Source organism: Zootermopsis nevadensis, unplaced genomic scaffold (assembly GCF_977971745.1).
Source record: "Zootermopsis nevadensis isolate Lab colony 2312 unplaced genomic scaffold, Znev_1.0 Znev_ptg000013l, whole genome shotgun sequence".
NCBI classification, from domain to species: domain Eukaryota; kingdom Metazoa; phylum Arthropoda; class Insecta; order Blattodea; family Termopsidae; genus Zootermopsis; species Zootermopsis nevadensis.
In genome coordinates, this window is record NW_028259145.1 from 1,313,747 (window position 1) to 1,326,950 (window position 13,204).

The 13,204-nt window shown below is 40.5% G+C and overlaps 1 protein-coding gene across 4 annotated transcripts in view; it reads right to left on the minus strand.

Moving 5' to 3' along the window:
* The window catches only part of Myo81F (unconventional myosin 81F), a 164,520-nt gene that overhangs the window by 136,945 nt on the left and 14,371 nt on the right, over positions 1–13,204 (minus strand). For all 4 annotated transcript variants that reach the window (XM_087348356.1, XM_022064340.2, XM_087348355.1 and 1 more), the window contains exon 2: positions 6,699–6,811. In XM_087348356.1, the coding sequence (XP_087204482.1) occupies positions 6,699–6,811 (113 nt within the window). The remainder of the gene's footprint in view (positions 1–6,698; positions 6,812–13,204) is intronic.

A 13,204-nucleotide genomic window follows, 5' to 3' on the forward strand; every position in this document is an offset into this window, starting at 1 on the left:
TTAACATAAAGAGTTTATTAACCGGTGGCCCGCGAACTAACGTCAGTCCACAGTTAAAATTACGGCTGTCCGAAAATTTCAGTTGGCTTCTTAATAGTCTACACAAAGCCATTCCGCCATTACCGATATAATAGTACGAAAGTGTATAACGGAACACGTGTCACCTCCACGCGTGCTACATGTCCAACTCGTGCTTTTCTGGAGGACACACAGCAAGTGAGAGACCAAGTTTCACGTCCATACAAAACAACAGATAAAATTAAAGTTAGTTTTCGATGTTTTTTTTAATCTTTACTTTTCTGGATATCACATACGAGGATACATTTTCTGTGAATAATTATCTCTTGAATGCAATTTTGATTTGCTAACCAGAAATCAGCGTATCAAATACAGTACAGTAGCTATTACACTTCTTAATTACTTCATCGACACGTAAAATAACGGACATTGCAGCACTTGAAGATGCTCTATCAACTGCAACAGTTATTTAGCGTCGAGGAAAACTCCGTGTTGCCTAGACCACGGCCTTGCCCAACATAAGTTATATAAATTCGGGCACCGCCGGGAATCGAACCCGAGACCCCCAGGATTACAAGGCCAGCGTTCTAACCGCTAGACCACCTCATCTTATTATTATTTAGTGTTCTGTGTGACTTCAGGTCCATATGAACAGGATCCTTCCATCCTTTTCTCGGACTGGGACCTGTTCATATACGTTCTTGGCAGATGATCCAGAAGTGGTTTGCCATTGCCTTCTTCTGTGTGTGAATGGAGTAATTGTTGGGATGCCACGGAGGAAAACTCCGTGTTGCCTAGACCACGGCCTTGCCCAACACAAGTTATAAATTCGGGCACCGCCGGGAATCGAACCCGAGACCCCAGGATTACAAGGCCAGCGTTCTAACCGATAGACCACCGTGACTTACTTACTACAAAACAAAATGGGCAGGGATGTAAACTTGTACAAGAAATTCGATACTCAATGAGGGAATTTATATCAAGAATTAAAAAGAAAAGTTCATGCATAACTTCTCTGGTTCGGGTCCAAATAAGTTAATTTCTAAATGTGGCCTGATTACTTAAAAGTGTGTTAAGCCGGTGTATTATGAGAGATGCAGGCTTATAGGTTAGAAAAGTACCAAATTAAAATTACGTTCACGAAGGACAGACTAAGTCTTGTTACATAAGTTCCTCCATTTCTCGTTTATTTCAACTCTTGATGACCCAAATATGTCCAGATCAATTCGTATCCATTTACAGTACAGTCAATGAATGTTCTTCTGGTATATGGCAATATCGGTATTCAACTGTCAGATCGTAATACCCTAGAAGTTGCTTGGGACTGTTGAAAATGTGGTGCTCAAACTTTACCAGAGATGATATCCTGCATTAATTAAGTCGAATAGCCATAATGACTATTTGTAGCGTCCGTGGAGACAGGAAGGTCTCAAGATTCCCACGTCGTCGCAGAAACATTTTTATATTCTTGTAGAACGAAATAAATACTCACGTCATTTAATTAAGTATGTTAGTTGTGCAAATCAAGACGAGGTTACAAGGAAGATCTCAGTCAGTTGGAACGAGACGCTACAGGTCTGACCAAAAATTTGTAGCTCATTATAGTAACGCCAGACGTGAACAGTCACTAACCATGAACCAAGAAAACCACAGCAAAGTTAAATAAGGATTACAGACCAACCGAACGTCACGTTATTTTTAATGTCTTGCATATTTTTTGTTACAAGTTGCTTAAACTGATTCTAAATTAACACTTTATTTGCGGAATAATAAAAGACTATCATCCTAATTCGGAAATCCTGGTAGAAATTGGACCAAAAATGTTCCATATCATGGCTATTGTCGCCCTGTTGGTGGAGGCAGCGTGACCCTCTGAAACGTTACTAAACTTCCACCGGACTACATGACGCTACAACCTAGAACAGTGGTATTCAACCTGGGGTACGCGTAACCCCGGGGGTACGCGAAGACATCTTAGGGGGTACGTGAAATTAAAAAAAATATTATTTTATGATAGACACTGAATAATCAGTAATGTAATTTATTTAATTTATTTTAGATGTAGATTATATACTATGTATAACTTGAATTATACACCAACAACTTTGGGGGTACAAAATTGAAGAGAAATTATATCTGGGGGTACGCGAAGACATCTTAGGGGGTACGTGAAATTTTAAAAAAATATATATTATTTTATGATAAACACTGAATAATCAGTAATGTAACTTATTTAATTTATATTAGATGTATATTATATACTATGTATAACTTGAATTATAAACCAACAACTTTGGGGGTACAAAGTTGAAAAAAAATTATATCTGGGGGTACGCGAAGACATCTTAGGGGGTACGTGAAATTTTAAAAAATATATATTATTTTATGATAAACACTGAATAATCAGTAATGCAATTTATTTAATTTATATTAGATGTATATTATATACTATGTATAACTTGAATTATAAACCAACAACTTTGGGGGTACAAAGTTGAAGAAAAATTATATCTGGGGGTACGCGAACATAAAAGGTTGAATACCACTGACCTAGAAGACAGCCATATTCGTATTCACAGCCACGAGAACCTCAAATCCTACTTATCTCAAGATACAATCCCGCAGTTGTATATGGAACTGAGTAAAACCACGAAAACGCTACCACAAAAGCCAGCCCTCGACTTCAAACCACCACGGGGTGTTACAAAACCAAGCGAAAGGATAGAGTTCAAATACGTTCGGGACCTGAAGGTCATGGATGACCCATGTCCATCTATCGTAGAGGCTAAGCGTGAATGTAAATATACCTTCACGGCGACACAATTTAGCCCCTAATACTCCCTTTGCACAAACGCATATACTGAGCCGAGCACAGGGGGGACCACGTGTCTAATCGTCCGCACGTCTTAGGGTTCTAACCCCTGGACGGAGTTTTTATACCACAGGGTCTTGAAGATTGGAAGACTTCGTAAGCTTGTGATGATACCGAAAGAATAAAAGTATCCACAGCCTAAGGAACGTTACTTTTCAATCTTGTGTACTCCAACTTTGCACTGATCTTATCCAGCGTGCGCGTCGCCACAATGTTCCTGTTTACTGAACTAAAAGGAACCCACAGTCCAGCTTATCTCGGCACTACGCGTATTTCCTGCTCCGGGATCTTTCTTCGGCGATAAGAAGCAGAAACAACGCTCGACTTTTACCAACTTCTCCACACCAAAAACCCCAGTTGTTAGATACAACGACGTTGAATTTAGAGGCGTGATGAACACGGACTTGTGTCGGGAAAGAGGCCATGACAGATTCAAATGTGCTGATGCTGGTCTGGCACGAAACTTCAGTGAGAAACCTTTCGGCCATGGCGTGGCCAAGATCTGAACCACGGACTCCCAGAAACTAGTTCTGCGCGTTACAGTGTTTAGGTAATCAATGGTTGCACGAAATTTGATGTTATCATGGTCTGCTGTGGTGTGATGTAATGTGATATCGTGCCCTGAAGATGGAAGCGATAAGTTCTTCCGAAACGATTAAAAAATAAAATTGCCAACACAATAATTCGTCAGTCCACTACAGAATATACTGACAAACCCCAATAACTCTACAAACATTTGTCTGTGATGCATTACATGTTTTAACAGAAACCTTCCAATTTTATTGGGCTGTAGGGAGGAACATTTGGCCAGTGATGGGTTTTATTGAACCCAGAACTATAAACAAGCAGGAAGGAAGTTGATGCAGACATTCCTCAGAGGATCTCTGGGGGTCCCCTTTTGTTGCAAATCTTTTTAATGACAGCTCCAAGGCCCTCAGAAGAAGAGGTCGTTGAAATTCTCAACGGCAATGACAACGAACAAAAGCCTTGACAAAATCGTTTCTTATTTCACAACGAAACAGCATTCTCTAACCTGCGTTTTTATGACAAGGGGTGCACAACATAAAAGAGTCTCTACAGGATAAGGCCTACCGTTCATATGCTTTAATTTCGAATGGAGGGAAGTTCGCGTTGTTCTGGCATCTGGTTTCAACAACTAATAAAATGACAGAGGAGAGTTAAATCAATGAAGTGGCTTGACGAATGGAGGTCGACTCCAGCTCCACCACTCTCTGGACACTACGTAAAATTCTTTTCCCATCACAGAGGCCGGAGCGTTTTGCTAAATGCCCTTGTTAGCATCTGGGATCGAACCCCACGTAGTTAATTCCGTATGCATTTTATTAACTGAAGTAAGCCTGAGGCGTATTCAAATGAAAATTTCTTTACATCTATAAGGCTTCTCTGAACGGTCCTCTTGCTGTCATAACGTCGTAATAAATAAGATGATATAGTTGCGTCATATTGTGAAATTTAATTAATTATTCGGTTTTTGTCCGTCTAATCACAATTCAAATTTAAAATTTACAATTATGATAACTAAAATATCATTTTATGTTCCTCATCGAACAATCTATTTACAATTGGAACATCTTTTCACAACATGTTTCGGTTTCTATATAAACCATCTTCAGGTGTAAAAGTTAAAATTATAAACTTAAAACTTAATTACAATTTCTGATATGCAACTTTTTGGTGATGTTCACTTCCAGATTCATTTTTATATTGGAGTGAATGTTTTGGAGTGAATGTTTTGGAGTGAATGTTTTTTTATGTTCTACATCGGCCAAAGATGAGAGTGTAGATACATCGATTGTTCGATGAGGAACATAAAATGATATTTTAATTATCTTAATTGTAAATTTAAGTATGAATTGTGATTAGACGGACAAAAATCGTAATAAATATAACATAAAGCTAGAATAGAATTACCTCCCGTGTTAAATAAACACTGTCCGGCCTAGGGATATGCAAATGGTACTCTCTGGGTCGATGATTCCTTCAAGCAGAAAGCAAGCGGTCTTCGCGGGAATGTAAAGTAAGGGGAATTTACACAAGTCTATTTTCTCTTTAACTTTTAAGCAAGTTTCTTAAGGATATAAAATAAGTTCCGAAATATTTCATTATTGCAAAGGTAAAATTTTGTCAGGGCTTCAACGTAACCTCGCATATAGGGGACTAGACTTAGCCCTTTCACATTTTTAACCCCCGTACTAGGTAAAGTTGGAGATCAGGCCAGACGAACCCTAATTTCCCAAAAGCGCAGTGTTTTAAACAGCTGTTCGTTTCCTGGAAACCAAATTTATACCCTGAAAATACATTAATTTGCCACAGGAATGGACGAAACCCTTACAAACATTTACTAACTCAAGACAAGCATAGAAATAAATAACGCACAGAAATTACATTTAAAAATTCTAACGTTTCGTTACTGTGCATAAAACGAAGTTCCATTGTACATGAAATTCTTTCACCGTCGTAATTACGAGCAGCGATCATAGATTGATGGGTTCTCGGGGAATAAAAAATATAGTCATAAATGTTGGGGTTCTTTAGTCGGAAGGTCTAAGTCTGGGTTCGCCTATATAAAATTATGTTATCGACAAATCCCTTCCACAGCGCTCCACGGTAAAAAAAAAAAAAAGAACTCAAGGAAAATTAATTTCCCTCCAAGTAATTACATTGCCCATAACAGGATTAGCTTTCTTTGTAATTCGAAGGGATTATAAGATTACTATCATTAATTTAGTTTGGCTGGTCATCAGGTCGTTTAGTGAGACAGTAATGGCTCTCACTTCACGTTAATCATCTTTAGACAACGATATTATTATTAATACTGCTTTATATCTTAGGGGGGAAATGCAGTCTGCGTATTTACCGACACAACAGAACATAGAATGACCTACGAGTACAACCAAGTCGTTCTAGCCCCAACAACAAAAACACTTATACCTATCTCAAATTCGTAAATAATGAGAAACAAAAGTGTTAACAACAATTTAGCACGTAAGTTCCATTTTGGATAATTTCAGAGCCACGTACAGTGTTCTACAAGTTATAATTTATTGTTACGAACGTATTTCTTTTCTTTTTACGTAAAATCAAAGTGTTCTGTGTTATTATTAGCCCCTTCAAACCGAAGCTCGAAGAAATTATATTTAATTGTCCGTACCGCAAAGAAAATATTTCACCATCTCAAACATCAATTCGTCAATGCTTTTCAAGAAATTTCGTGCCTTTATGGAACTCGAAATGTCCATTACTATGTTCAAAACAGACCACAAATGCCAGAATAATCTACCCACGCAATCCCATAACACTTCATTTATCAACTTTCTTTAATATTATCTGTTTATCGATGCTTAGGTCCCCAATGTAAAATATTTTCCTCGGATTTTATTATTTAAATTTTGTATTTAGTTTTCATACATCTCACCCTAGCTGACTGGATAATCCTTACGATATTTGAGGAGAACAAATTACGAAACTCCACGTTATGCTCTCTTCTCCATAATTTCCTCATATCTCTTACGTCCAAATAATCTCACAAACTTTTTCTCAACTCCCTCAATCTGTGGTGTTCTTCCCTTCGTGTGAAAAATATCCATATAAAACAAGTACGACAGTAAACAATCTAAGTCTTTAGACAGGATACAAGAAAAAATAAAAATTCTGAACTGAATAACAGCGTTTGTGCACAGAAGTCACTTTAAGTTAGAAGTTCACTTCCAATCACATGTTCATAATTTAAAAACCATCTCAAAGCGTCTGGTACTTACTGCAAAAGAGACGTCGGAGTAAAGGATACATAGATCTGGTCCCGGTCGTAACGAACTAGAAGATTCTTGTTGATTCCCAATTCGTCGATGTCCGAAATGACAGTCATGTCCGGCACGCCTACTTCCGGACTGGTCCCTAACCCTGAAAACAACAAAAACAAACCAGACATCTTTAAGTTGGTGTTCTAAACCTTTATAATGCACCAACACCTTCATCCCAAAAAAGAGATGCCACAGAACGGTGCTAATACGAGTCCAGTGTTCAAGGAGGAGGCCATGCAATTCTATCGTCTGAGGAAGTTTCTCTCACTGTATCTCCTCCCATGCCGGTCGCATCAACAAACTCCTATGGGCCTTCAATCTACAAGTGTCAGTAAACGGAATGACGAAAATGTTTATCTGCAAGCTGGAGTAGACCTACACTATACCCGACTCCACGATCCTTCAGAGGGGAGAAAAACAATGCTGACACCCTCCTGAGCGTTTGAAGTGGTATATAAATCTCTGTACTACCTGTTCTGACAAAATTGAAAAGGCAAGGACACTATTTTCCACATGGTAAAAGTCGAAACTATGACTCCGTGCACATGAAATGAACAGCAGAACAATGTGTTACACGCCACCACGCAACTACACGAGTTCGTCTCGCAATAATTCAAACAAATATAAGCGAAATGGTCAAATTTTGTCTGAACTATGAAAATTGTTGCTCTGATGACGGAGCAGTATGACCTCTAAAACGTTGGTTAACATAGACCAGACTACACAGCGCAACAACCCAGAAGACAGAAATCTTCATACTCTGATGACGGAGGCAGTATGACCTCTGAAACGTTGGTAAACATCGACCAGACTACACAGCGCAACAACCCAGAAGACAGAAATCTTCATACTCTGATGACGGAGGCAGTATGACCTCTAAAACGTTGGTTAACATAGACCAGACTACACAGCGCAACAACCCAGAAAACAGAAATCTTCATACTCTCATGACGGAGGCAGTATGACCTCTGAAACGTTGGTAAACATCGACCAGACTACACAGCGCAACAACCCAGAAGACAGAAATCTTCATACTCTGATGACGGAGGCAGTATGACCTCTGAAACGTTGGTAAACATCGACTAGACTACACAGCGCAACAACCCAGAAGACAGAAATCTTCATACTCTGATGACGGAGGCAGTATGACCTCTAAAACGTTGGTTAACATAGACCAGACTACACAGCGCAACAACCCAGGAGACAGAAATCTTCATATTCTGATGACGGAGGCAGTATGACCTCTGAAACGTTGGTAAACATCGACCAGACTACACAGCGCAACAACCCAGAAGACAGAAATCTTCATACTCTGATGACGGAGGCAGTATGACCTCTGAAACGTTGGTTAACATCGGCCAGATTACATAGCGCAACAACCCAGAAGACAGAAATCTTCATACTCTGATGACGGAGGCAGTATGACCTCTGAAACGTTGGTTAACATCGACCAGACTACACAGCGCAACAACCCAGAAGACAGAAATCTTCATACTCTGATGACGGAGGCAGTATGACCTCTGAAACGTTGGTAAACATCGACTAGACTACACAGCGCAACAACCCAGAAGACAGAAATCTTCATACTCTGATGACGGAGGCAGTATGACCTCTGAAACGTTGGTTAACATCGACCAGACTACACAGCGCAACAACCCAGAAGACAGAAATCTTCATACTCTGATGACGGAGGCAGTATGACCTCTGAAACGTTGGTAAACATCGACCAGACTACACAGCGCAACAACCCAGAAGACAGAAATCTTCATACTCTGATGACGGAGGCAGTATGACCTCTGAAACGTTGGTAAACATCGACCAGACTACACAGCGCAACAACCCAGAAGACAGAAATCTTCATACTCTGATGACGGAGGCAGTATGACCTCTGAAACGTTGGTTAACATCGACCAGACTACACAGCGCAACAACCCAGAAGACAGAAATCTTCATACTCTGATGACGGAGGCAGTATGACCTCTGAAACGTTGGTAAACATCGACCAGACTACACAGCGCAACAACCCAGAAGACAGAAATCTTCATACTCTGATGACGGAGGCAGTATGACCTCTGAAACGTTGGTTAACATCGACCAGACTACACAGCGCAACAACCCAGAAGACAGAAATCTTCATACTCTGATGACGGAGGCAGTATGACCTCTGAAACGTTGATAAACATCGACCAGACTACACAGCGCAACAACCCAGAAGACAGAAATCTTCATACTCTGATGACGGAGGCAGTATGACCTCTGAAACGTTGGTTAACATCGACCAGACTACACAGCGCAAAAACCCAGAAGACAGAAATCTTCATACTCGCCGCTGTGAGAACCTCAAATCTTACAAACACCAGCTTGCAACCGCTCAGTTCAGAATGTTTTCTCCTTGAATTACACATAAAGTACAATTTTGCCTATTATTTGCGTCAAACTTGGTCTCACCCTAAAGCAGGGTTGTCAAACTCACTGCCAGAGGGCGCCATGCGGTCCCCTTTGATGTTTTATTCGTCCGCTAAGTTAATAAAATTACACATGATATGTGGCCCCCTAATGCCCCAATGTTAACAAACATTAAACTTCAAACGTATGTCAAATATCTGTTTGCAGATCGCTGTTTTACATTTCCATTAAATAATGTAGAAATGAAATATTTGGGGTTTTCATGGCAGTGAGTTTGAAGATGGCTGTCTTCTGTACTCTGCTAGAAGTTTACCGACGTTTCAGACGTCCTTGCTGGAACGATAAGGGACGGTCAGCTTCTAAGGAACGATTTTGTTCCAAACATTTAACTAGCTTAACCCCCATGACGCCACTTGGTAAATATACGCCCAACTCAAGATGGCCGTCTTCTGAGTTGTAGCGCCGTATAATCTGGTAGAAGTTTACCAAACTACACCCCGCAGAAGACAGCTGTTCCCCATCGTGAGACCCTCAAATACTTCATATCTCGGACAGCGGATGCAAATGATATTAAGGCTTTGGTGAAGAGATATAATGGGAACGACCACTTGAAGACCGAATCAGAGCGTCGTTATGTAAACTGCAGTGGTCAGAGGTTTATATTCATTTTCCTGAAATTTGGTGCGGCGAACAGGGCGTACACACATACGCCTGCACGCAGACGAACGTCCTGAAACAATAACCTGCGGTCTCGCATTAATCCAACGCCGTCAGTCGAGACTTTGAAACTACACAGTTCGCTAAAACAGCCTATCATATTTTCATGACGTCTGCGTTCATCAGTCCAAGATCCGGGCTGCTGGAATTACATGGGAACGGTTGCTGGTTCAGATCCCGTTCCTTTAAAAATGTCCCTAACGTTTTAGAAAACAAAAATTATGACCAAACTTCAGGTCGAGCTGATGGCACTACTGTTTCATACTAGGGAGATTGCGGATTTTAATATTGGCCGCTTTCCTTAATGAATTAAAGTACTGGAATAATACCTTAAAATAGGTCGCGACAGCTTCCATCCTCACTCTTGCCTATTCGTCATTCACAGTTAACTCCCAATTAGACACCAAACAGATGAAAAGTTGAAGATTTCTGTCTTCTGGGTTCTTGCGCTGTGTAGTATAGATCAGTGGTATACAACCTTTTTTGTTCGCGTACCCCCAGATATAATTTCTCTTCAACTTTGTACCCCCCAAAGTTGTTGGTGTATAATTCGAGTTATACATAGTATATAATCTACATCTAAAATAAATTAAATAAATTACATTACTGATTATTCAGTGTTTATCATAAAATAATATATATATTTTTTAAAAATTTCACGAACCCCCTAAGATGTCTTCGCGTACCCCAGGTTGAGTACCACTGCTGTAGACCATTCACAGTCTCTGACATTTATTTTGCTACCAGGCCGACAGAGGCTGTTATTCATTTGATTAGAAATGTTCCTTGCTCTGTAACAGCATCATTAAACATGCAAGCCTTTGCACGTTCTGTTGGCAGGGAACGTGATGTTCTTCACAATGTAACACGTAGACCAACTGAACAATTCTACTCCATTACAGACCGCTTCATACATCAAGCAGTTGGCGGATGATTTTCCTCAGTTACTTAGATATTTTCCTGCCATTCACGATCACGTCGCTGGCTTCCCGCCGAGGATTCCCGGGTTCACACCCAGTTCAGTTCGTTTATGGGGGGCAAAGTGGAACTGGGAGAGGGTTTTTTTACGAGTCCTTTGCTTTTACCCTGTTAATATCAACGCCACTGCTGCTCCATATTCACTCATGGTCATTTGGTGGATGGACAAAGCCTATTATAAGCCCAGTTTCACAAAAACGTAGTTTGGACCCGTCGCAACGTTAAGAACGAATATCATACGAGATAGATTCGTGGGTTGTTTAGCGCGGAACGAGATGATGATTAGGTTTCTTTTATGCGATGAATTGGAAACTAACTCCCATGGAGCATAGTCCATCTTTACAAAAGCTGATAGTAGCTCATCCGTACCACAGAATGTCTTGTCGTTTTCACTGGCCTCTGCCATCCTGAGATAGCAGAGATCTGATTAACTGAGTGGAGGCCAACGTATGTTATTTTCTTATTTTCATTTCTTCACGTAAACTTTAAAAAACTTTTATCCTGTGTCTGGAATGACGATACGTCATATCTTCGGAAATCCTCATGCGACACTGGCTCTATCTAAAACAATACGCGCTGTTCTGCAGACTTCTCTCTCTCTCTCTCTCTCTCTGTTCTTGTACTCATTCCTGGTGATGGAACCGGAATTTCCGTATTCCTCCGGTTTAGAGTTGCTGGGCTCGTCGAACCAGTGCAGGCGTTGTAAAGTTTGCTTCTGAGAACAGAAATTGTTTCGTATCTCAATCCATCATCTGCTGAACGCGAGCTTGAACGATTTGTATATTCATGGTTTCAGTGTGATACGACTGTCCTGGTTTACTCAGGAACCTGGTTTCGACCTCAATTGAACTGTCTTCGCGTATTCTAACTGTCCAATCCTTACAGTACATCTAGGTCCTTAGTAAGCAGGAAGAAAATAACATTAAAAATTCGTACTTGGGGTATATTTCTAAACGAGACAGCAGATACGTCCATCATCTTCATATGGCACGCGACATTATTAATCCGCCAACTTGCGTTACAATAACATGAGTATCTGTGGTTCTTCCTACTAATTACTGGACTTATTCTAGACTAACCCCGAAATAAACTTTCGGTGTTCACGTGAAGTCATTGCTGTTTCTTTGTTAATTTAACAACACTTAATCCACTGAAGAAGTTTTAAATCACGACAAACTTTAGGTAGGGCAGGTCTCGGACCCGGGATCTCCTGGGTATTTCGCGTGGTTCGCATCTAAACCAAACGATCGGTATGCCTTCATCCTGGAGGGTAAAGCTGTTGGGAGCGTGAAACTGTGCCTTCTCTGCTCATTAAGTCTTCATAATAAGGAGCCGGTTCAGTAACCCGCACAGCGGATTGTAATCAGTGACGCGGTTTGGACCAGGATATCCGCCTCTTATCTGCACTGGAGTCGTGACGGACTCTTTCTCCGACGTATACAGACAGCTTAACGCACGCTGTATTATTTGAATCATCTCAAGACGTTTCACACATATAAATGGCACAGTTGAAACTGCATTTTCACAAAATAAACTAATCTGTGAAAATAACACAGCTGCAAATTTCAGCAAAACAGAATCCCCTTCCCGATAATTAATTTTAATTACGTGTTATTATCATTATTAACCCTTTGAAGCCGAAGATCGTCTGAATATTATTTATGAATTCAGTCCGTACCGCGAAGAAAACACTGCACCTCACCATTACGAAAATCAGCTGGTTAACCCTTTGAAGCCGAAGCTCGTCTTCATAATATTTACGAATCCAGACCGTACCGCGAAGAAAACACTTCACTTCATTAGAAGTCGAATCAGGCGGTACCGCATAAGATTTAACAAAAGAACATCCCGGTCAAAGCCTTAATACTGTTCTCCTTTTTACAGTATCAATCAGGTTGAAACAGCAAGGCCTTTAGCAGGAACTGAAGACAAAATCTGAGCACAATTTTAATAGGCCTACCTGAAGGAAAGCGGCCACCTGGTAAACCTAGCAGCAGATGCAGGTTAATAACCGAATGTTTGAAGAAACACGATGAGATTATAAACCGACACAAGATGTTCAGGATTTCTGGTGGCATATTTTTTCAAAAACAACAATAAACCGTGATCCAGAAGAGGCGTGGCATTTATGACCATCTAAACAACTATCAGCATCTCAAGAATGACACTAAACAATGAAATATGGCCTACTTATTAACGACCATCACCAGGTTAATTCAACAGAAACCTCATCTGAGTGGCGTATTCGGACAGCCCTCGACTGCTTCCGGAGTGCCGTAACTCGCGAGTACGACGCAGAGGGCGAGATGGTTTTCTAGCTCTCCGGAAGACACCGTCTCGCCCGTTAAACCAAACGGAGGAAATCATATTCGGATGGATAAGTAATAAACGA